This window comes from Phytophthora sojae (genome assembly GCF_000149755.1).
Source record: "Phytophthora sojae unplaced genomic scaffold PHYSOscaffold_13, whole genome shotgun sequence".
NCBI classification, from domain to species: Eukaryota; Oomycota; class Peronosporomycetes; order Peronosporales; family Peronosporaceae; genus Phytophthora; species Phytophthora sojae.
In genome coordinates, this window is record NW_009258127.1 from 23,807 (window position 1) to 47,853 (window position 24,047).

Here is a 24,047-nt window from a genome sequence, read left to right on the forward strand (position 1 = left end):
TCGTGTAGCCACTGGTGGTGGGCTGCTGGTGGGCAAGGTGAGAATCGGGACGAGGCCTTCTACGCGGTTGCAGGCTGCGTGCGATGGCACATCATATGCGTCTGGCCATGGCAATACCATTGCCGCTCTAATTTATGGCCAACGAGACATTGGTGCCATCGCTAGGGGTCGTGTAGCCACTGGTGGTGGGCTGCTGGTGGGCAAGGCGAGAATCGGGACCGAGGCCTTCTACGCGGTTGCAGGCTACATGCGATGGCTCGTCGGATGCGTCTGGCCATGGCGATACCATTGCCGCTCTAATTTATGGCCAACGAGACATTGGTGCCATCGCTAGGGGTCGTGTAGCCACTGGTGGTGGGCTGCTGGTGGGCAAGGTGAGAATCGGGACGAGGCCTTCTACGCGGTTGCAGGCTGCGTGCGATGGCACATCATATGCGTCTGGCCATGGCAATACCATTGCCGCTCTAATTTATGGCCAACGAGACATTGGTGCCATCGCTAGGGGTCGTGTAGCCACTGGTGGTGGGCTGCTGGTGGGCAAGGTGAGAATCGGGACGAGGCCTTCTACGCGGTTGCAGGCTACATGCGATGGCTCATCGGATGCGTCTGGCCATGGCGATACCATTGGCGCTCTAATTTATGGCCAACGAGACATTGGTGCCATCGCTAGGGGTCGTGTAGCCACTGGTGGTGGGCTGCTGGTGGGCAAGGCGAGAATCGGGACCGAGGCCTTCTACGCGGTTGCAGGCTGCATGCGATGGCTCGTCGGATGCGTCTGGCCATGGCGATACCATTGGCGCTCTAATTTATGGCCAACGAGACATTGGTGCCATCGCTAGGGGTCGTGTAGCCACTGCTGGTGGGCTGCTGGTGGGCAAGGCGAGAATCGGGACCGAGGCCTTCTACGCGGTTGCAGGCTACATGCGATGGCTCATCGGATGCGTCTGGCCATGGCGATACCATTGCCGCTCTAATTTATGGCCAACGAGACATTGGTGCCATCGCTAGGGGTCGTGTAGCCACTGCTGGTGGGCTGCTGGTGGGCAAGGCGAGAATCGGGACCGAGGCCTTCTACGCGGTTGCAGGCTGCATGCGATGCCTCGTCGGATGCGTCCGGCCATGGCGATACCACTGGCGCTCTAATTTATGTCCAACGAGACATTGGTGCCATCGCTAGGGGTCGTGTAGCCACTGCTGGTGGGCTGCTGGTGGGCAAGGCGAGAATCGGAACCGAGGCCTTCTACGCGGTTGCAGGCTGCATGCGATTCCTCATCGGATGCGTCCGGCCATGGCGATACCACTGGCGCTCTAATTTATGGCCAACGAGACATTGGTGCCATCGCTAGGGGTCGTGTAGCCACTGCTGGTGGGCTGCTGGTGGGCAAGGCGAGAATCGGGACCGAGGCCTTCTACGCGGTTGCAGGCTACATGCGATGGCTCATCGGATGCGTCTGGCCATGGCAATACCATTGCCGCTCTAATTTATGGCCAACGAGACATTGGTGCCATCGCTAGGGGTCGTGTAGCCACTGGTGGTGGGCTGCTGGTGGGCAAGGTGAGAATCGGGACGAGGCCTTCTACGCGGTTGCAGGCTACATGCGATGGCTCATCGGATGCGTCTGGCCATGGCGATACCATTGGCGCTCTAATTTATGGCCAACGAGACATTGGTGCCATCGCTAGGGGTCGTGTAGCCACTGGTGGTGGGCTGCTGGTGGGCAAGGCGAGAATCGGGACCGAGGTCTTCTACGCGGTTGCAGGCTGCATGCGATGGCTCGTCGGATGCGTCTGGCCATGGCGATACCATTGGCGCTCTAATTTATGGCCAACGAGACATTGGTGCCATCGCTAGGGGTCGTGTAGCCACTGGTGGTGGGCTGCTGGTGGGCAAGGCGAGAATCGGGACCGAGGCCTTCTACGCGGTTGCAGGCTACATGCGATGGCTCATCGGATGCGTCTGGCCATGGCGATACCATTGCCGCTCTAATTTATGGCCAACGAGACATTGGTGCCATCGCTAGGGGTCGTGTAGCCACTGCTGGTGGGCTGCTGGTGGGCAAGGCGAGAATCGGGACCGAGGCCTTCTACGCGGTTGCAGGCTGCATGCGATGGCTCGTCGGATGCGTCTGGCCATGGCGATACCACTGGCGCTCTAATTTATGGCCAACGAGACATTGGTGCCATCGCTAGGGGTCGTGTAGCCACTGCTGGTGGGCTGCTGGTGGGCAAGGCGAGAATCGGGACCGAGGCCTTCTACGCGGTTGCAGGCTGCATGCGATGGCTCGTCGGATGCGTCTGGCCATGGCGATACCATTGCCGCTCTAATTTATGGCCAACGAGACATTGGTGCCATCGCTAGGGGTCGTGTAGCCACTGGTGGTGGGCTGCTGGTGGGCAAGGCGAGAATCGGGATCGAGGCCTTCTACGCGGTTGCAGGCTGCGTGCGATGGCACATCATATGCGTCTGGCCATGGCGATACCATTGCCGCTCTAATTTATGGCCAACGAGACATTGGTGCCATCGCTAGGGGTCGTGTAGCCACTGCTGGTGGGCTGCTGGTGGGCAAGGCGAGAATCGGGACCGAGGCCTTCTACGCGGTTGCAGGCTGCGTGCGATGGCACATCATATGCGTCTGGCCATGGCGATACCATTGCCGCTCTAATTTATGGCCAATGAGACATTGGTGCCATCGCTAGGGGTCGTGTAGCCACTGCTGGTGGGCTGCTGGTGGGCAAGGCGAGAATCGGGACCGAGGCCTTCTACGCGGTTGCAGGCTGCATGCGATGGCTCGTCGGATGCGTCTGGCCATGGCGATACCATTGGCGCTCTAATTTATGGCCAACGAGACATTGGTGCCATCGCTAGGGGTCGTGTAGCCACTGCTGGTGGGCTGCTGGTGGGCAAGGTGAGAATCGGGATCGAGGCCTTCTACGCGGTTGCAGGCTGCGTGCGATGGCACATCATATGCGTCCGGCCATGGCGATACCATTGCCGCTCTAATTTATGGCCAATGAGACATTGGTGCCATCGCTAGGGGTCGTGTAGCCACTGGTGGTGGGCTGCTGGTGGGCAAGGTGAGAATCGGGACGAGGCCTTCTACGCGGTTGCAGGCTGCATGCGATGGCTCGTCGGATGCGTCTGGCCATGGCGATACCATTGCCGCTCTAATTTATGGCCAACGAGACATTGGTGCCATCGCTAGGGGTCGTGTAGCCACTGCTGGTGGGCTGCTGGTGGGCAAGGCGAGAATCGGGACCGAGGCCTTCTACGCGGTTGCAGGCTGCGTGCGATGGCACATCATATGCGTCTGGCCATGGCGATACCATTGGCGCTCTAATTTATGGCCAATGAGACATTGGTGCCATCGCTAGGGGTCGTGTAGCCACTGGTGGTGGGCTGCTGGTGGGCAAGGCGAGAATCGGGACCGAGGCCTTCTACGCGGTTGCAGGCTGCATGCGATGGCTCGTCGGATGCGTCTGGCCATGGCGATACCATTGCCGCTCTAATTTATGGCCAACGAGACATTGGTGCCATCGCTAGGGGTCGTGTAGCCACTGCTGGTGGGCTGCTGGTGGGCAAGGTGAGAATCGGGATCGAGGCCTTCTACGCGGTTGCAGGCTGCGTGCGATGGCACATCATATGCGTCCGGCCATGGCGATACCATTGCCGCTCTAATTTATGGCCAATGAGACATTGGTGCCATCGCTAGGGGTCGTGTAGCCACTGGTGGTGGGCTGCTGGTGGGCAAGGTGAGAATCGGGACGAGGCCTTCTACGCGGTTGCAGGCTACATGCGATGGCTCATCGGATGCGTCTGGCCATGGCGATACCATTGCCGCTCTAATTTATGGCCAACGAGACATTGGTGCCATCGCTAGGGGTCGTGTAGCCACTGCTGGTGGGCTGCTGGTGGGCAAGGCGAGAATCGGGACCGAGGCCTTCTACGCGGTTGCAGGCTGCATGCGATGGCTCGTCGGATGCGTCTGGCCATGGCGATACCATTGCCGCTCTAATTTATGGCCAACGAGACATTGGTGCCATCGCTAGGGGTCGTGTAGCCACTGCTGGTGGGCTGCTGGTGGGCAAGGCGAGAATCGGGACCGAGGCCTTCTACGCGGTTGCAGGCTGCGTGCGATGGCACATCATATGCGTCTGGCCATGGCGATACCATTGGCGCTCTAATTTATGGCCAATGAGACATTGGTGCCATCGCTAGGGGTCGTGTAGCCACTGCTGGTGGGCTGCTGGTGGGCAAGGCGAGAATCGGGACCGAGGCCTTCTACGCGGTTGCAGGCTGCATGCGATGGCTCGTCGGATGCGTCTGGCCATGGCGATACCATTGCCGCTCTAATTTATGGCCAACGAGACATTGGTGCCATCGCTAGGGGTCGTGTAGCCACTGCTGGTGGGCTGCTGGTGGGCAAGGTGAGAATCGGGATCGAGGCCTTCTACGCGGTTGCAGGCTGCGTGCGATGGCACATCATATGCGTCTGGCCATGGCGATACCATTGGCGCTCTAATTTATGGCCAATGAGACATTGGTGCCATCGCTAGGGGTCGTGTAGCCACTGCTGGTGGGCTGCTGGTGGGCAAGGCGAGAATCGGGACCGAGGCCTTCTACGCGGTTGCAGGCTGCATGCGATGGCTCGTCGGATGCGTCTGGCCATGGCGATACCATTGCCGCTCTAATTTATGGCCAACGAGACATTGGTGCCATCGCTAGGGGTCGTGTAGCCACTGCTGGTGGGCTGCTGGTGGGCAAGGTGAGAATCGGGATCGAGGCCTTCTACGCGGTTGCAGGCTGCGTGCGATGGCACATCATATGCGTCCGGCCATGGCGATACCATTGCCGCTCTAATTTATGGCCAATGAGACATTGGTGCCATCGCTAGGGGTCGTGTAGCCACTGGTGGTGGGCTGCTGGTGGGCAAGGTGAGAATCGGGACGAGGCCTTCTACGCGGTTGCAGGCTGCATGCGATGGCTCGTCGGATGCGTCTGGCCATGGCGATACCATTGGCGCTCTAATTTATGGCCAACGAGACATTGGTGCCATCGCTAGGGGTCGTGTAGCCACTGGTGGTGGGCTGCTGGTGGGCAAGGCGAGAATCGGGACCGAGGCCTTCTACGCGGTTGCAGGCTGCATGCGATGGCTCGTCGGATGCGTCTGGCCATGGCGATACCACTGGCGCTCTAATTTATGGCCAACGAGACATTGGTGCCATCGCTAGGGGTCGTGTAGCCACTGCTGGTGGGCTGCTGGTGGGCAAGGCGAGAATCGGGACGAGGCCTTCTACGCGGTTGCAGGCTGCATGCGATGGCACATCATATGCGGCCGGCCATGGCGTTACCATTTGCTCTCTAATTTATGGCCAATGAGACATTGGTGCCATCGCTAGGGGTCGTGTAGCCACTGGTGGTGGGCAAGGTGAGAATCGGGATCGAGGCCTTCTACGCGGTTGCAGGTTGCAGGCTGCATGCGATGGCACATCATATGCGTCCGGCCATGGCGATACCATTGGCGCTCTAATTTATGGCCAACGAGACATTGGTGCCATCGCTAGGGGTCGTGTAGCCACTGCTGGTGGGCTGCTGGTGGGCAAGGCGAGAATCGGGACCGAGGCCTTCTACGCGGTTGCAGGCTGCATGCGATGGCTCGTCGGATGCGTCTGGCCATGGCGATACCATTGGCGCTCTAATTTATGGCCAACGAGACATTGGTGCCATCGCTAGGGGTCGTGTAGCCACTGGTGGTGGGCTGCTGGTGGGCAAGGCGAGAATCGGGACCGAGGCCTTCTACGCGGTTGCAGGCTGCATGCGATGGCTCGTCGGATGCGTCTGGCCATGGCGATACCATTGCCGCTCTAATTTATGGCCAACGAGACATTGGTGCCATCGCTAGGGGTCGTGTAGCCACTGCTGGTGGGCTGCTGGTGGGCAAGGCGAGAATCGGGACGAGGCCTTCTACGCGGTTGCAGGCTGCATGCGATGGCACATCATATGCGGCCGGCCATGGCGTTACCATTTGCTCTCTAATTTATGGCCAATGAGACATTGGTGCCATCGCTAGGGGTCGTGTAGCCACTGCTGGTGGGCTGCTGGTGGGCAAGGCGAGAATCGGGACGAGGCCTTCTACGCGGTTGCAGGCTGCATGCGATGGCACATCATATGCGGCCGGCCATGGCGTTACCATTTGCTCTCTAATTTATGGCCAATGAGACATTGGTGCCATCGCTAGGGGTCGTGTAGCCACTGGTGGTGGGCAAGGTGAGAATCGGGATCGAGGCCTTCTACGCGGTTGCAGGTTGCAGGCTGCATGCGATGGCACATCATATGCGTCCGGCCATGGCGTTACCATTTGCTTTCTAATTTATGGTCAATGAGACATTGGTGCCATCGCTAGGGGTCGTGTAGCCACTGCTGGTGGGCTGCTGGTGGGCAAGGCGAGAATCGGGATCGAGACCTTCTACGCGGTTGCAGGCTGCGTGCGATGGCACATCATATGCGTCTGGCCATGGCGATACCATTGGCGCTCTAATTTATGGCCAACGAGACATTGGTGCCATCGCTAGGGGTCGTGTAGCCACTGCTGGTGGGCTGCTGGTGGGCAAGGCGAGAATCGGGACCGAGGCCTTCTACGCGGTTGCAGGCTGCATGCGATGGCTCGTCGGATGCGTCTGGCCATGGCGATACCATTGCCGCTCTAATTTATGGCCAACGAGACATTGGTGCCATCGCTAGGGGTCGTGTAGCCACTGCTGGTGGGCTGCTGGTGGGCAAGGCGAGAATCGGGACCGAGGCCTTCTACGCGGTTGCAGGCTGCATGCGATGGCTCGTCGGATGCGTCTGGCCATGGCGATACCATTGCCGCTCTAATTTATGGCCAACGAGACATTGGTGCCATCGCTAGGGGTCGTGTAGCCACTGCTGGTGGGCTGCTGGTGGGCAAGGCGAGAATCGGGATCGAGGCCTTCTACGCGGTTGCAGGTTGCAGGCTGCATGCGATGGCACATCATATGCGTCCGGCCATGGCGTTACCATTTGCTTTCTAATTTATGGTCAATGAGACATTGGTGCCATCGCTAGGGGTCGTGTAGCCACTGCTGGTGGGCTGCTGGTGGGCAAGGCGAGAATCGGGATCGAGACCTTCTACGCGGTTGCAGGCTGCGTGCGATGGCACATCATATGCGTCTGGCCATGGCGATACCATTGGCGCTCTAATTTATGGCCAACGAGACATTGGTGCCATCGCTAGGGGTCGTGTAGCCACTGCTGGTGGGCTGCTGGTGGGCAAGGCGAGAATCGGGACCGAGGCCTTCTACGCGGTTGCAGGCTGCATGCGATGGCTCGTCGGATGCGTCTGGCCATGGCGATACCATTGCCGCTCTAATTTATGGCCAACGAGACATTGGTGCCATCGCTAGGGGTCGTGTAGCCACTGCTGGTGGGCTGCTGGTGGGCAAGGCGAGAATCGGGACCGAGGCCTTCTACGCGGTTGCAGGCTGCATGCGATGGCTCGTCGGATGCGTCTGGCCATGGCGATACCATTGCCGCTCTAATTTATGGCCAACGAGACATTGGTGCCATCGCTAGGGGTCGTGTAGCCACTGCTGGTGGGCTGCTGGTGGGCAAGGCGAGAATCGGGATCGAGGCCTTCTACGCGGTTGCAGGTTGCAGGCTGCGTGCGATGGCACATCATATGCGTCTGGCCATGGCGATACCATTGGCGCTCTAATTTATGGCCAACGAGACATTGGTGCCATCGCTAGGGGTCGTGTAGCCACTGCTGGTGGGCTGCTGGTGGGCAAGGCGAGAATCGGGACCGAGGCCTTCTACGCGGTTGCAGGCTACATGCGATGGCTCGTCGGATGCGTCTGGCCATGGCGATACCATTGCCGCTCTAATTTATGGCCAACGAGACATTGGTGCCATCGCTAGGGGTCGTGTAGCCACTGGTGGTGGGCTGCTGGTGGGCAAGGCGAGAATCGGGACCGAGGCCTTCTACGCGGTTGCAGGCTGCATGCGATGGCTCGTCGGATGCGTCTGGCCATGGCGATACCATTGCCGCTCTAATTTATGGCCAACGAGACATTGGTGCCATCGCTAGGGGTCGTGTAGCCACTGCTGGTGGGCTGCTGGTGGGCAAGGTGAGAATCGGGATCGAGGCCTTCTACGCGGTTGCAGGCTGCGTGCGATGGCACATCATATGCGTCTGGCCATGGCGATACCATTGGCGCTCTAATTTATGGCCAACGAGACATTGGTGCCATCGCTAGGGGTCGTGTAGCCACCTGGTGGTGGGCTGCTGGTGGGCAAGGCGAGAATCGGGATCGAGGCCTTCTACGCGGTTGCAGGCTGCATGCGATGGCTCGTCGGATGCGTCTGGCCATGGCGATACCATTGCCGCTCTAATTTATGGCCAACGAGACATTGGTGCCATCGCTAGGGGTCGTGTAGCCACTGCTGGTGGGCTGCTGGTGGGCAAGGTGAGAATCGGGATCGAGGCCTTCTACGCGGTTGCAGGCTGCGTGCGATGGCACATCATATGCGTCTGGCCATGGCGATACCATTGGCGCTCTAATTTATGGCCAACGAGACATTGGTGCCATCGCTAGGGGTCGTGTAGCCACTGGTGGTGGGCTGCTGGTGGGCAAGGCGAGAATCGGGACCGAGGCCTTCTACGCGGTTGCAGGCTGCATGCGATGGCTCGTCGGATGCGTCTGGCCATGGCGATACCATTGCCGCTCTAATTTATGGCCAACGAGACATTGGTGCCATCGCTAGGGGTCGTGTAGCCACTGCTGGTGGGCTGCTGGTGGGCAAGGTGAGAATCGGGATCGAGGCCTTCTACGCGGTTGCAGGCTGCGTGCGATGGCACATCATATGCGTCTGGCCATGGCGACACCGTTGGCGCTCTAATTTATGGCCAACGAGACATTGGTGCCATCGCTAGGGGTCGTGTAGCCACTGGTGGTGGGCTGCTGGTGGGCAAGGCGAGAATCGGGACCGAGGCCTTCTACGCGGTTGCAGGCTGCATGCGATGGCTCGTCGGATGCGTCTGGCCATGGCGATACCATTGCCGCTCTAATTTATGGCCAACGAGACATTGGTGCCATCGCTAGGGGTCGTGTAGCCACTGCTGGTGGGCTGCTGGTGGGCAAGGTGAGAATCGGGATCGAGGCCTTCTACGCGGTTGCAGGCTGCGTGCGATGGCACATCATATGCGTCTGGCCATGGCGATACCATTGGCGCTCTAATTTATGGCCAACGAGACATTGGTGCCATCGCTAGGGGTCGTGTAGCCACTGGTGGTGGGCTGCTGGTGGGCAAGGCGAGAATCGGGACCGAGGCCTTCTACGCGGTTGCAGGCTGCATGCGATGGCTCGTCGGATGCGTCTGGCCATGGCGATACCATTTGCTCTCTAATTTATGGCCAATGAGACATTGGTGCCATCGCTAGGGGTCGTGTAGCCACTGCTGGTGGGCTGCTGGTGGGCAAGGCGAGAATCGGGATCGAGGCCTTCTACGCGGTTGCAGGTTGCAGGCTGCGTGCGATGGCACATCATATGCGTCTGGCCATGGCGATACCATTGGCGCTCTAATTTATGGCCAACGAGACATTGGTGCCATCGCTAGGGGTCGTGTAGCCACTGCTGGTGGGCTGCTGGTGGGCAAGGTGAGAATCGGGATCGAGGCCTTCTACGCGGTTGCAGGCTGCGTGCGATGGCACATCATATGCGTCTGGCCATGGCGATACCATTGGCGCTCTAATTTATGGCCAACGAGACATTGGTGCCATCGCTAGGGGTCGTGTAGCCACTGGTGGTGGGCTGCTGGTGGGCAAGGCGAGAATCGGGACCGAGGCCTTCTACGCGGTTGCAGGCTGCATGCGATGGCTCGTCGGATGCGTCTGGCCATGGCGATACCATTGCCGCTCTAATTTATGGCCAACGAGACATTGGTGCCTCGTGTAGCCACTGCTGGTGGGCTGCTGGTGGGCAAGGTGAGAATCGGGATCGAGGCCTTCTACGCGGTTGCAGGCTGCGTGCGATGGCACATCATATGCGTCTGGCCATGGCGACACCGTTGGCGCTCTAATTTATGGCCAACGAGACATTGGTGCCATCGCTAGGGGTCGTGTAGCCACTGGTGGTGGGCTGCTGGTGGGCAAGGCGAGAATCGGGATCGAGGCCTTCTACGCGGTTGCAGGCTGCGTGCGATGGCACATCATATGCGTCTGGCCATGGCGATACCATTTGCTCTCTAATTTATGGCCAATGAGACATTGGTGCCATCGCTAGGGGTCGTGTAGCCACTGCTGGTGGGCTGCTGGTGGGCAAGGCGAGAATCGGGATCGAGGCCTTCTACGCGGTTGCAGGTTGCAGGCTGCGTGCGATGGCACATCATATGCGTCTGGCCATGGCGATACCATTGGCGCTCTAATTTATGGCCAACGAGACATTGGTGCCATCGCTAGGGGTCGTGTAGCCACTGCTGGTGGGCTGCTGGTGGGCAAGGTGAGAATCGGGATCGAGGCCTTCTACGCGGTTGCAGGCTGCGTGCGATGGCACATCATATGCGTCTGGCCATGGCGATACCATTGGCGCTCTAATTTATGGCCAACGAGACATTGGTGCCATCGCTAGGGGTCGTGTAGCCACTGCTGGTGGGCTGCTGGTGGGCAAGGCGAGAATCGGGACCGAGGCCTTCTACGCGGTTGCAGGCTGCATGCGATGGCTCGTCGGATGCGTCTGGCCATGGCGATACCATTGCCGCTCTAATTTATGGCCAACGAGACATTGGTGCCATCGCTAGGGGTCGTGTAGCCACTGCTGGTGGGCTGCTGGTGGGCAAGGCGAGAATCGGGATCGAGGCCTTCTACGCGGTTGCAGGTTACAGGCTGCATGCGATGGCACATCATATGCGTCCGGCCATGGCGATGCCATTTGCTCTCTAATTTATGGCCAATGAGACATTGGTGCCATCGCTAGGGGTCGTGTAGCCACTGCTGGTGGGCTGCTGGTGGGCAAGGCGAGAATCGGGACGAGGCCTTCTACGCGGTTGCAGGCTGCATGCGATGGCTCATCGGGTGCGTCTAGCCATGGCGATACCATTTGCTCTCTAATTTATGGCCAATGAGACATTGGTGCCATCGCTAGGGGTCGTGTAGCCACTGCTGGTGGGCTGCTGGTGGGCAAGGTGAGAATCGGGATCGAGGCCTTCTACGCGGTTGCAGGCTGCGTGCGATGGCACATCATATGCGTCTGGCCATGGCGACACCGTTGGCGCTCTAATTTATGGCCAACGAGACATTGGTGCCATCGCTAGGGGTCGTGTAGCCACTGGTGGTGGGCTGCTGGTGGGCAAGGCGAGAATCGGGACCGAGGCCTTCTACGCGGTTGCAGGCTGCATGCGATGGCTCGTCGGATGCGTCTGGCCATGGCGATACCATTGCCGCTCTAATTTATGGCCAACGAGACATTGGTGCCATCGCTAGGGGTCGTGTAGCCACTGGTGGTGGGCTGCTGGTGGGCAAGGCGAGAATCGGGATCGAGGCCTTCTACGCGGTTGCAGGCTGCGTGCGATGGTACATCATATGCGTCTGGCCATGGCGATACCATTTGCTCTCTAATTTATGGCCAATGAGACATTGGTGCCATCGCTAGGGGTCGTGTAGCCACTGCTGGTGGGCTGCTGGTGGGCAAGGTGAGAATCGGGACGAGGCTTTCTACGCGGTTGCAGGCTGCATGCGATGGCTCGTCGGATGCGTCTGGCCATGGCGATACCATTGCCGCTCTAATTTATGGCCAACGAGACATTGGTGCCATCGCTAGGGGTCGTGTAGCCACTGGTGGTGGGCTGCTGGTGGGCAAGGCGAGAATCGGGATCGAGGCCTTCTACGCGGTTGCAGGCTGCGTGCGATGGCTCGCCAAATTCGCCCGGCCATGGCGTTACCATTGCCGCTCTAATTTATGGCCAATGAGACATTGGTGCCATCGCTAGGGGTCGTGTAGCCACTGCTGGTGGGCTGCTGGTGGGCAAGGCGAGAATCGGGACCGAGGCCTTCTACGCGGTTGCAGGCTGCATGCGATGGCTCGTCGGATGCGTCTGGCCATGGCGATACCATTGGCGCTCTAATTTATGGCCAACGAGACATTGGTGCCATCGCTAGGGGTCGTGTAGCCACTGCTGGTGGGCTGCTGGTGGGCAAGGCGAGAATCGGGACCGAGGCCTTCTACGCGGTTGCAGGCTGCATGCGATGGCTCGTCGGATGCGTCTGGCCATGGCGATACCATTGGCGCTCTAATTTATGGCCAACGAGACATTGGTGCCATCGCTAGGGGTCGTGTAGCCACTGGTGGTGGGCTGCTGGTGGGCAAGGCGAGAATCGGTACCGAGGCCTTCTACGCGGTTGCAGGCTGCATGCGATGGCTCGTCGGATGCGTCTGGCCATGGCGATACCATTGGCGCTCTAATTTATGGCCAACGAGACATTGGTGCCATCGCTAGGGGTCGTGTAGCCACTGGTGGTGGGCTGCTGGTGGGCAAGGCGAGAATCGGGACCGAGGCCTTCTACGCGGTTGCAGGCTGCATGCGATGGCTCGTCGGATGCGTCTGGCCATGGCGATACCATTGCCGCTCTAATTTATGGCCAACGAGACATTGGTGCCATCGCTAGGGGTCGTGTAGCCACTGCTGGTGGGCTGCTGGTGGGCAAGGTGAGAATCGGGATCGAGGCCTTCTACGCGGTTGCAGGCTGCATGCGATGGCTCGTCGGATGCGTCTGGCCATGGCGATACCATTTGCTCTCTAATTTATGGCCAATGAGACATTGGTGCCATCGCTAGGGGTCGTGTAGCCACTGCTGGTGGGCTGCTGGTGGGCAAGGCGAGAATCGGGACCGAGGCCTTCTACGCGGTTGCAGGCTGCATGCGATGGCTCGTCGGATGCGTCTGGCCATGGCGATACCATTTGCGCTCTTATTTACGGCCAACGAGACATTGGTGCCATCGCTAGGGGTCGTGTAGCCACTGCTGGTGGGCTGCTGGTGGGCAAGGCGAGAATCGGGATCGAGGCCTTCTACGCGGTTGCAGGTTACAGGCTGCATGCGATGGCACATCATATGCGTCCGGCCATGGCGATGCCATTTGCTCTCTAATTTATGGCCAATGAGACATTGGTGCCATCGCTAGGGGTCGTGTAGCCACTGCTGGTGGGCTGCTGGTGGGCAAGGCGAGAATCGGGACGAGGCCTTCTACGCGGTTGCAGGCTGCATGCGATGGCTCATCGGGTGCGTCTAGCCATGGCGATACCGTTTGCGCTCTTATTTACGGCCAACGAGACATTGGTGCCATCGCTAGGGGTCGTGTAGCCACTGCTGGTGGGCTGCTGGTGGGCAAGGCGAGAATCGGGATCGAGGCCTTCTACGCGGTTGCAGGTTGCAGGCTGCATGCGATGGCACATCATATGCGTCCGGCCATGGCGATGCCATTTGCTCTCTAATTTATGGCCAATGAGACATTGGTGCCATCGCTAGGGGTCGTGTAGCCACTGCTGGTGGGCTGCTGGTGGGCAAGGCGAGAATCGGGACGAGGCCTTCTACGCGGTTGCAGGCTGCATGCGATGGCTCATCGGGTGCGTCTAGCCATGGCGATACCGTTTGCGCTCTTATTTACGGCCAACGAGACATTGGTGCCATCGCTAGGGGTCGTGTAGCCACTGCTGGTGGGCTGCTGGTGGGCAAGGCGAGAATCGGGATCGAGGCCTTCTACGCGGTTGCAGGTTGCAGGCTGCATGCGATGGCACATCATATGCGTCCGGCCATGGCGATGCCATTTGCTCTCTAATTTATGGCCAATGAGACATTGGTGCCATCGCTAGGGGTCGTGTAGCCACTGCTGGTGGGCTGCTGGTGGGCAAGGCGAGAATCGGGACCGAGGCCTTCTACGCGGTTGCAGGCTGCATGCGATGGCTCGCCAGATGCGTCTGGCCATGGCGATACCATTTGCTCTCTAATTTATGGCCAACGAGACATTGGTGCCATCGCTAGGGGTCGTGTAGCCACTGCTGGTGGGCTGCTGGTGGGCAAGGCGAGAATCGGGACCGAGGCCTTCTACGCGGTTGCAGGCTGCATGCGATGGCTCGCCAGATGCGTCTGGCCATGGCGATACCATTGGCGCTCTAATTTATGGCCAACGAGACATTGGTGCCATCGCTAGGGGTCGTGTAGCCACTGCTGGTGGGCTGCTGGTGGGCAAGGCGAGAATCGGGACGAGGCCTTCTACGCGGTTGCAGGCTGCATGCGATGGCTCATCGGGTGCGTCTAGCCATGGCGATACCGTTTGCGCTCTTATTTACGGCCAACGAGACATTGGTGCCATCGCTAGGGGTCGTGTAGCCACTGCTGGTGGGCTGCTGGTGGGCAAGGCGAGAATCGGGATCGAGGCCTTCTACGCGGTTGCAGGTTGCAGGCTGCATGCGATGGCACATCATATGCGTCCGGCCATGGCGATGCCATTTGCTCTCTAATTTATGGCCAATGAGACATTGGTGCCATCGCTAGGGGTCGTGTAGCCACTGCTGGTGGGCTGCTGGTGGGCAAGGCGAGAATCGGGACCGAGGCCTTCTACGCGGTTGCAGGCTGCATGCGATGGCTCGCCAGATGCGTCTGGCCATGGCGATACCATTGCCGCTCTAATTTATGGCCAACGAGACATTGGTGCCATCGCTAGGGGTCGTGTAGCCACTGCTGGTGGGCTGCTGGTGGGCAAGGCGAGAATCGGGACCGAGGCCTTCTACGCGGTTGCAGGCTGCATGCGATGGCTCGCCAGATGCGTCTGGCCATGGCGATACCATTGGCGCTCTAATTTATGGCCAACGAGACATTGGTGCCATCGCTAGGGGTCGTGTAGCCACTGCTGGTGGGCTGCTGGTGGGCAAGGCGAGAATCGGGACGAGGCCTTCTACGCGGTTGCAGGCTGCATGCGATGGCTCATCGGGTGCGTCTAGCCATGGCGATACCATTGCCGCTCTAATTTATGGCCAACGAGACATTGGTGCCATCGCTAGGGGTCGTGTAGCCACTGCTGGTGGGCTGCTGGTGGGCAAGGCGAGAATCAGGACGAGGCCTTCTACGCGGTTGCAGGCTGCATGCGATGGCTCATCGGGTGCGTCTAGCCATGGCGATACCGTTTGCGCTCTTATTTACGGCCAACGAGACATTGGTGCCATCGCTAGGGGTCGTGTAGCCACTGCTGGTGGGCTGCTGGTGGGCAAGGCGAGAATCGGGATCGAGGCCTTCTACGCGGTTGCAGGTTGCAGGCTGCATGCGATGGCACATCATATGCGTCCGGCCATGGCGATGCCATTTGCTCTCTAATTTATGGCCAATGAGACATTGGTGCCATCGCTAGGGGTCGTGTAGCCACTGCTGGTGGGCTGCTGGTGGGCAAGGCGAGAATCGGGACCGAGGCCTTCTACGCGGTTGCAGGCTGCATGCGATGGCTCGCCAGATGCGTCTGGCCATGGCGATACCATTGGCGCTCTAATTTATGGCCAACGAGACATTGGTGCCATCGCTAGGGGTCGTGTAGCCACTGCTGGTGGGCTGCTGGTGGGCAAGGCGAGAATCGGGACCGAGGCCTTCTACGCGGTTGCAGGCTGCATGCGATGGCTCGCCAGATGCGTCTGGCCATGGCGATACCATTGGCGCTCTAATTTATGGCCAACGAGACATTGGTGCCATCGCTAGGGGTCGTGTAGCCACTGCTGGTGGGCTGCTGGTGGGCAAGGCGAGAATCGGGACGAGGCCTTCTACGCGGTTGCAAGCTGCATGCGACGGCACATCATATGCGTCTGGCCATGGCGATACCGTTTGCGCTCTAATTTACGGCCAACGAGACATTGGTGCCATCGCTAGGGGTCGTGTAGCCACTGCTGGTGGGCTGCTGGTGGGCAAGGCGAGAATCGGGACGAGGCCTTCTACGCGGTTGCAGGCTGCATGCGATGGCTCGCCAGATGCGTCTGGCCATGGCGATACCATTGGCGCTCTAATTTATGGCCAACGAGACATTGGTGCCATCGCTAGGGGTCGTGTAGCCACTGCTGGTGGGCTGCTGGTGGGCAAGGCGAGAATCGGGATCGAGGCCTTCTACGCGGTTGCAGGTTGCAGGCTGCATGCGATGGCACATCATATGCGTCCGGCCATGGCGATGCCATTTGCTCTCTAATTTATGGCCAATGAGACATTGGTGCCATCGCTAGGGGTCGTGTAGCCACTGCTGGTGGGCTGCTGGTGGGCAAGGCGAGAATCGGGACCGAGGCCTTCTACGCGGTTGCAGGCTGCATGCGATGGCTCGCCAGATGCGTCTGGCCATGGCGATACCATTGGCGCTCTAATTTATGGCCAACGAGACATTGGTGCCATCGCTAGGGGTCGTGTAGCCACTGCTGGTGGGCTGCTGGTGGGCAAGGCGAGAATCGGGACCGAGGCCTTCTACGCGGTTGCAGGCTGCATGCGATGGCTCGCCAGATGCGTCTGGCCATGGCGATACCATTGGCGCTCTAATTTATGGCCAACGAGACATTGGTGCCATCGCTAGGGGTCGTGTAGCCACTGCTGGTGGGCTGCTGGTGGGCAAGGCGAGAATCGGGATCGAGGCCTTCTACGCTGTTGCAGGCTGCATGCGATGGCTCGTCGGATGCGTCTGGCCATGGCGATACCATTGCCGCTCTAATTTATGGCCAACGAGACATTGGTGCCATCGCTAGGGGTCGTGTAGCCACTGCTGGTGGGCTGCTGGTGGGCAAGGCGAGAATCAGGACGAGGCCTTCTACGCGGTTGAAGGCTGCATGCGATGGCACATCATATGCGGCCGGCCATGGCGTTACCATTTGCTCTCTAATTTATGGCCAATGAGACATTGGTGCCATCGCTAGGGGTCGTGTAGCCACTGCTGGTGGGCTGCTGGTGGGCAAGGCGAGAATCGGAACCGAGGCCTTCTACGCGGTTGCAGGCTGCATGCGATGGCACATCATATGCGTCCGGCCATGGCGATACCATTTGCTCTCTAATTTATGGCCAACGAGACATTGGTGCCATCGCTAGGGGTCGTGTAGCCACTGGTGGTGGGCTGCTGGTGGGCAAGGCGAGAATCGGTACCGAGGCCTTCTACGCGGTTGCAGGCTGCGTGCGATGGCACATCATATGCGTCTGGCCATGGCGATACCATTGGCGCTCTAATTTATGGCCAATGAGACATTGGTGCCATCGCTAGGGGTCGTGTAGCCACTGCTGGTGGGCTGCTGGTGGGCAAGGCGAGAATCGGGACCGAGGCCTTCTACGCGGTTGCAGGCTGCATGCGATGGCTCGCCAGATGCGTCTGGCCATGGCGATACCATTTGCTCTCTAATTTATGGCCAATGAGACATTGGTGCCATCGCTAGGGGTCGTGTAGCCACTGCTGGTGGGCTGCTGGTGGGCAAGGCGAGAATCGGGACGAGGCCTTCTACGCGGTTGCAGGCTGCATGCGATGGCTCATCGGATGCGTCTGGCCATGACCATACCATTGCCGCTCTAATTTATGGTCAATGAGACATTGGTGCCATCGCTAGGGGTCGTGTAGCCACTGGTGGTGGGCTGCTGGTGGGCAAGGCGAGAATCGGGACCGAGGCCTTCTACGCGGTTGCAGGCTGCATGCGATGGCTTATCGGATGCGTCTGGCCTTGACCATACCATTGCCGCTCTAATTTATGGTCAATGAGACATTGGTGCCATCGCTAGGGGTCGTGTAGCCACTGGTGGTGGGCTGCTGGTGGGCAAGGCGAGAATCGGGACTGAGGCCTTCTACGCGGATGCAGGCTGCATGCGATGGCACAGCATATGCGTCTGGCCATGGCGATACCACTGGCGCTCTAATTTATGGCCAACGAGACATTGGTGCCATCGCTAGGGGTCGTGTAGCCACTGCTGGTGGGCTGCTGGTGGGCAAGGCGAGAATCGGGACCGAGGCCTTCTACGCGGTTGCAGGCTGCATGCGATGGCTCGTCGAATGCGTCTGGCCATGGTGACACCGTTGGCTCTCTAATTTATGGTCAACGAGACATTGGTGCCATCGCTAGGGGTCGTGTAGCCACTGCTGGTGGGCTGCTGGTCGGCAAGGCGAGAATCGGGACGAGGCCTTCTCCGCGGTTGCAGGCTGCATGCGATGGCACAGCATATGCGTCCGGCCATGGCGATACCATTGGCGCTCTCTAATTTATGGCCAACGAGACATTGGTGCCATCGCTTGGGGTCGTGTAGCCACTGCTGGTGGGCTGCTGGTGGGCAAGGCGAGAATCGGTACCGAGGCCTTCTACGCGGTTGCAGGCTGCATGCGATGGCTCGTCGAATGCGTCTGGCCATGGTGACACCGTTGGCTCTCTAATTTATGGTCAACGAGACATTGGTGCCATCGCTAGGGGTCGTGTAGCCACTGCTGGTGGGCTGCTGGTGGGCAAGGCGAGAATCGGGACGAGGCCTTCTACGCGGTTGCAGGCTGCATGCGATGGCACAGCATATGCGTCCGGCCATGGCGATACCATTGACGCTCTCTAATTTATGGCCAACGAGACATTGGCGCCATCGCTTGGGGTCGTGTAGCCACTGCTGGTGGGCTGCTGGTGGGCAAGGCGAGAATCGGAACCGAGGCCTTCTACGCGGTTGCAGGCTGCATGCGATGGCACATCATATGCGTCCGGCCATGGCGATACCATTTGCTCTCTAATTTATGGTCAATGAGACATTGGTGCCATCGCTAGGGGTCGTGTAGCCACTGCTGGGCAAGGTGAGAATCGGGACCGAGGCCTTCTACGCGGTTGCAGGCTGCATGCGATGGCTCGTCGGATGCGTCCGGCCATGGCGATACCACTGGCGCTCTAATTTATGGCCAACGAGACATTGGTGCCATCGCTTGGGGTCGTGTAGCCACTGCTGGTGGGCTGCTGGTGGGCAAGGCGAGAATCGGGACGAGGCCTTCTACGCGGTTACAGGCTGCATGCGACGGCACATCATATGCGTCTGGCCATGGCGATACCACTGGCGCTCTAATTTATGGTCAACGAGACATTGGTGCCATCGCTAGGGGTCGTGTAGCCACTGCTGGGCAAGGTGAGAATCGGGACCGAGGCCTTCTACGCGGTTGCAGGCTGCATGCGATGGCTCGTCGGATGCGTCCGGCCATGGCGATACCACTGGCGCTCTAATTTATGGTCAACGAGACATTGGTGCCATCGCTAGGGGTCGTGTAGCCACTGCTGGTGGGCTGCTGGTGGGCAAGGCGAGAATCGGGACCGAGGCCTTCTACGCGGTTGCAGGCTGCATGCGATGGCTCGTCGGATGCGTCTGGCCATGGCGATACCACTGGCGCTCTAATTTATGGCCAACGAGACATTGGTGCCATCGCTAGGGGTCGTGTAGCCACTGGCGGTGGGCTGGTGGTGGGCAAGGCGAGAATCGGGACCGAGGCCTTCTACGCGGTTGCAGGCTGCATGCGATGCCTCGTCGGATGCGTCTGGCCATGGCGATACCACTGGCGCTCTAATTTATGGTCAATGAGACATTGGTGCCATCGCTAGGGGTCGTGTAGCCACTGCTGGTGGGCTGCTGGTGGGCAAGGCGAGAATCGGGACGAGGCCTTCTACGCGGTTGCAGGCTGCATGCGATGGCACATCATATGCGTCTGGCCATGGCGTTACCACTGGCGCTCTAATTTATGGCCAACGAGACATTGGTGCCATCGCTAGGGGTCGTGTAGCCACTGCTGGTGGGCAAGGCGAGAACCGGGACGAGGCCTTCTACGCGGTTGCAGGCTGTGTGGGGTGGCTCGTCGGATGCGTCTGGCCATGGCGATACCATTTGCGCTCTCTAATTTATGGCCAACGAGACATTGGTGCCATCGCTAGGGGTCGTGTAGCCACTGGCGGTGGGCTGGTGGTGGGCAAGGCGAGAATCGGGACCGAGGCCTTCTACGCGGTTGCAGGCTGCATGCGATGGCTCGTCGGATGCGTCTGGCCATGGCGATACCACTGGCGCTCTAATTTATGGTCAATGAGACATTGGTGCCATCGCTAGGGGTCGTGTAGCCACTGCTGGTGGGCTGCTGGTGGGCAAGGCGAGAATCGGGACCGAGGCCTTCTACGCGGTTGCAGGCTGCATGCGATGGCACAGCATATGCGTCTGGCCTTGGCCATACCATTGCCGCTCTAATTTATGGTCAATGAGACATTGGTGCCATCGCTAGGGGTCGTGTAGCCACTGGTGGTGGGCTGCTGGTGGGCAAGGCGAGAATCGGGACTGAGGCTTCTACGCGGTTGCAGGCTGCATGCGATGGCACATCATATGCGTCCGGCCATGGCGTTACCATTTGCTCTCTAATTTATGGTCAATGAGACATTGGTGCCATCGCTAGGGGTCGTGTAGCCACTGCTGGTGGGCTGCTGGTGGGCAAGGCGAGAATCGGGACGAGGCCTTCTCCGCGGTTGCAGGCTGCATGCGATGGCTCGTCGGATGCGTCTGGCCATGGCGATACCATTGGCGCTCTAATTTATGGCCAACGAGACATTGGTGCCATCGCTTGGGGTCGTGTAGCCACTGCTGGTGGGCTGCTGGTGGGCAAGGCGAGAATCGGGACCGAGGCCTTCTACGCGGTTGCAGGCTGCATGCGATGGCACAGCATATGCGTCTGGCCTTGGCCATACCATTGCCGCTCTAATTTATGGTCAATGAGACATTGGTGCCATCGCTAGGGGTCGTGTAGCCACTGGTGGTGGGCTGCTGGTGGGCAAGGCGAGAATCGGGACTGAGGCTTCTACGCGGTTGCAGGCTGCATGCGATGGCACATCATATGCGTCCGGCCATGGCGTTACCATTTGCTCTCTAATTTATGGTCAATGAGACATTGGTGCCATCGCTAGGGGTCGTGTAGCCACTGCTGGTGGGCTGCTGGTGGGCAAGGCGAGAATCGGGACGAGGCCTTCTCCGCGGTTGCAGGCTGCATGCGATGGCTCGTCGGATGCGTCTGGCCATGGCGATACCATTGGCGCTCTAATTTATGGCCAACGAGACATTGGTGCCATCGCTTGGGGTCGTGTAGCCACTGCTGGTGGGCTGCTGGTGGGCAAGGCGAGAATCGGGACCGAGGCCTTCTACGCGGTTGCAGGCTGCATGCGATAGCTCATCGGATGCGTCTAGCCATGGCGATACCATTGCCGCTCTAATATATGGCCAAGGAGACATTGGTGCCATCGCTAGGGGTCGTGTAGCCACTGCTGGTGGGCTGCTGGTGGGCAAGGCGAGAATCGGGACCGAGGCCTTCTACGCGGTTGCAGGCTGCATGCGATGGCTCGTCGGATGCGTCTGGCCATGGCGATACCACTGGCGCTCTAATTTATGGTCAATGAGACATTGGTGCCATCGCTAGGGGTCGTGTAGCCACTGCTGGTGGGCTGCTGGTGGCCAAGGCGAGAATCGGAACCGAGGCCTTCTACGCGGTTGCAGGCTGCATGCGATGGCTCATCGGATGCGTCTGGCCATGGCGATACCATTTGCTCTCTAATATATGGCCAACGAGACATTGGTGCCATCACTAGGGGTCGTGTAGCCACTGCTGGTGGGCAAGGCGAGAATCGGGACGAGGCCTTCTACGCGGTTGCAGGCTGTGTGGGGTGGCTCATCGGATGCGTCTGGCCATGGCGATACCATTTGCGCTCTCTAATTTATGGCCAACGAGACATTGGTGCCATCACTAGGGGTCGTGTAGCCACTGGCGGTGGGCTGGTGGTGGGCAAGGCGAGAATCGGGACCGAGGCCTTCTACGCGGTTGCAGGCTGCATGCGATGGCTCGTCGGATGCGTCTGGCCATGGCGATACCACTGGCGCTCTAATTTATGGTCAATGAGACATTGGTGCCATCGCTAGGGGTCGTGTAGCCACTGCTGGTGGGCTGCTGGTGGGCAAGGCGAGAATCGGGACCGAGGCCTTCTACGCGGTTGCAGGCTGCATGCGATGGCTCGTCGGATGCGTCTGGCCATGGCGATACCACTGGCGCTCTAATTTATGGTCAATGAGACATTGGTGCCATCGCTAGGGGTCGTGTAGCCACTGCTGGTGGGCTGCTGGTGGCCAAGGCGAGAATCGGAACCGAGGCCTTCTACGCGGTTGCAGGCTGCATGCGATGGCTCATCGGATGCGTCTGGCCATGGCGATACCATTTGCTCTCTAATATATGGCCAACGAGACATTGGTGCCATCACTAGGGGTCGTGTAGCCACTGCTGGTGGGCAAGGCGAGAATCGGGACGAGGCCTTCTACGCGGTTGCAGGCTGTGTGGGGTGGCTCATCGGATGCGTCTGGCCATGGCGATACCATTTGCGCTCTCTAATTTATGGCCAACGAGACATTGGTGCCATCACTAGGGGTCGTGTAGCCACTGGCGGTGGGCTGGTGGTGGGCAAGGCGAGAATCGGGACCGAGGCCTTCTACGCGGTTGCAGGCTGCATGCGATGGCTCGTCGGATGCGTCTGGCCATGGCGATACCACTGGCGCTCTAATTTATGGTCAATGAGACATTGGTGCCATCGCTAGGGGTCGTGTAGCCACTGCTGGTGGGCTGCTGGTGGCCAAGGCGAGAATCGGGACGAGGCCTTCTACGCGGTTGCAGGCTGCATGCGATGGCTCATCGGATGCGTCTGGCCATGGCGATACCACTGGCGCTCTAATTTATGGTCAATGAGACATTGGTGCCATCGCTAGGGGTCGTGTAGCCGCTGCTGGTGGGCTGCTGGTGGGCAAGGCGAGAATCGGGACCGAGGCCTTCTACGCGGTTGCAGGCTGCATGCGATGGCACAGCATATGCGTCTGGCCTTGGCCATACCATTGCCGCTCTAATTTATGGTCAATGAGACATTGGTGCCATCGCTAGGGGTCGTGTAGCCGCTGCTGGTGGGCTGCTGGTGGGCAAGGCGAGAATCGGGACCGAGGCCTTCTACGCGGTTGCAGGCTGCATGCGATGGCACAGCATATGCGTCTGGCCTTGGCCATACCATTGCCGCTCTAATTTATGGTCAATGAGACATTGGTGCCATCGCTAGGGGTCGTGTAGCCACTGGTGGTGGGCTGCTGGTGGGCAAGGCGAGAATCGGGACTGAGGCCTTCTACGCGGTTGCAGGCTGCATGCGATGGCTCGTCGGATGCGTCTGGCCATGGCGATACCACTGGCGCTCTAATTTATGGCCAACGAGACATTGGTGCCATCGCTAGGGGTCGTGTAGCCACTGCTGGTGGGCTGCTGGTGGGCAAGGCGAGAATCGGGACCGAGGCCTTCTACGCGGTTGCAGGCTGCATGCGATGGCTCGTCGAATGCGTCTGGCCATGGCGATACCACTGGCGCTCTAATTTATGGTCAATGAGACATTGGTGCCATCGCTAGGGGTCGTGTAGCCGCTGCTGGTGGGCTGCTGGTGGGCAAGGCGAGAATCGGGACCGAGGCCTTCTACGCGGTTGCAGGCTGCATGCGATGGCACAGCATATGCGTCTGGCCTTGGCCATACCATTGCCGCTCTAATTTATGGTCAATGAGACATTGGTGCCATCGCTAGGGGTCGTGTAGCCACTGGTGGTGGGCTGCTGGTGGGCAAGGCGAGAATCGGGACTGAGGCCTTCTACGCGGTTGCAGGCTGCATGCGATGGCACAGCATATGCGTCCGGCCATGGCGATACCACTGGCGCTCTAATTTATGGTCAACGAGACATTGGTGCCATCGCTAGGGGTCGTGTAGCCACTGCTGGTGGGCTGCTGGTGGGCAAGGCGAGAATCGGGACCGAGGCCTTCTACGCGGTTGCAGGCTGCATGCGATGGCTCGTCGAATGCGTCTGGCCATGGCGACACCGTTGGCTCTCTAATTTATGGTCAACGAGACATTGGTGCCATCGCTAGGGGTCGTGTAGCCACTGCTGGTGGGCTGCTGGTGGGCAAGGCGAGAATCGGGACGAGGCCTTCTCCGCGGTTGCAGG

General features: G+C 59.6%; 1 protein-coding gene across 1 annotated transcript in view; it reads left to right on the plus strand.

Annotated features, from left to right (window-relative positions):
- Positions 1-24,047, plus strand: part of PHYSODRAFT_340847 (hypothetical protein) — a gene marked incomplete at both ends in the record, with an annotated part of 59,331 nt that overhangs the window by 22,148 nt on the left and 13,136 nt on the right. The window contains 54 exons of the mRNA XM_009539082.1: positions 243-374; positions 411-542; positions 748-942; positions 1,086-1,280; positions 1,387-1,449; positions 1,516-1,617; positions 1,761-1,955; positions 2,099-2,221; positions 2,268-2,441; positions 2,775-2,948; positions 3,112-3,285; positions 3,450-3,623; positions 3,711-3,812; positions 3,956-4,129; positions 4,294-4,467; positions 4,632-4,805; positions 4,969-5,154; positions 5,640-5,825; positions 6,817-6,985; positions 7,066-7,166; positions 7,331-7,453; positions 7,500-7,668; positions 7,749-7,861; positions 8,014-8,187; positions 8,353-8,526; positions 8,691-8,864; positions 9,029-9,160; positions 9,198-9,383; positions 9,499-9,535; positions 9,616-9,674; positions 9,712-9,873; positions 9,954-10,001; positions 10,039-10,212; positions 10,340-10,376; positions 10,457-10,557; positions 10,722-10,890; positions 11,030-11,087; positions 11,158-11,239; positions 11,404-11,585; positions 11,665-11,704; positions 11,741-11,914; positions 12,248-12,433; positions 12,586-12,717; positions 12,924-13,092; positions 13,232-13,289; positions 13,360-13,436; positions 13,576-13,633; positions 13,704-13,780; positions 14,258-14,315; positions 14,386-14,462; positions 14,940-14,997; positions 15,079-15,165; positions 15,236-15,312; positions 15,929-16,162. Coding sequence (XP_009537377.1) covers positions 243-374; positions 411-542; positions 748-942; positions 1,086-1,280; positions 1,387-1,449; positions 1,516-1,617; positions 1,761-1,955; positions 2,099-2,221; positions 2,268-2,441; positions 2,775-2,948; positions 3,112-3,285; positions 3,450-3,623; positions 3,711-3,812; positions 3,956-4,129; positions 4,294-4,467; positions 4,632-4,805; positions 4,969-5,154; positions 5,640-5,825; positions 6,817-6,985; positions 7,066-7,166; positions 7,331-7,453; positions 7,500-7,668; positions 7,749-7,861; positions 8,014-8,187; positions 8,353-8,526; positions 8,691-8,864; positions 9,029-9,160; positions 9,198-9,383; positions 9,499-9,535; positions 9,616-9,674; positions 9,712-9,873; positions 9,954-10,001; positions 10,039-10,212; positions 10,340-10,376; positions 10,457-10,557; positions 10,722-10,890; positions 11,030-11,087; positions 11,158-11,239; positions 11,404-11,585; positions 11,665-11,704; positions 11,741-11,914; positions 12,248-12,433; positions 12,586-12,717; positions 12,924-13,092; positions 13,232-13,289; positions 13,360-13,436; positions 13,576-13,633; positions 13,704-13,780; positions 14,258-14,315; positions 14,386-14,462; positions 14,940-14,997; positions 15,079-15,165; positions 15,236-15,312; positions 15,929-16,162 — 7,015 coding nt within the window. The remainder of the gene's footprint in view (positions 1-242; positions 375-410; positions 543-747; positions 943-1,085; positions 1,281-1,386; positions 1,450-1,515; positions 1,618-1,760; positions 1,956-2,098; positions 2,222-2,267; positions 2,442-2,774; positions 2,949-3,111; positions 3,286-3,449; positions 3,624-3,710; positions 3,813-3,955; positions 4,130-4,293; positions 4,468-4,631; positions 4,806-4,968; positions 5,155-5,639; positions 5,826-6,816; positions 6,986-7,065; positions 7,167-7,330; positions 7,454-7,499; positions 7,669-7,748; positions 7,862-8,013; positions 8,188-8,352; positions 8,527-8,690; positions 8,865-9,028; positions 9,161-9,197; positions 9,384-9,498; positions 9,536-9,615; positions 9,675-9,711; positions 9,874-9,953; positions 10,002-10,038; positions 10,213-10,339; positions 10,377-10,456; positions 10,558-10,721; positions 10,891-11,029; positions 11,088-11,157; positions 11,240-11,403; positions 11,586-11,664; positions 11,705-11,740; positions 11,915-12,247; positions 12,434-12,585; positions 12,718-12,923; positions 13,093-13,231; positions 13,290-13,359; positions 13,437-13,575; positions 13,634-13,703; positions 13,781-14,257; positions 14,316-14,385; positions 14,463-14,939; positions 14,998-15,078; positions 15,166-15,235; positions 15,313-15,928; positions 16,163-24,047) is intronic.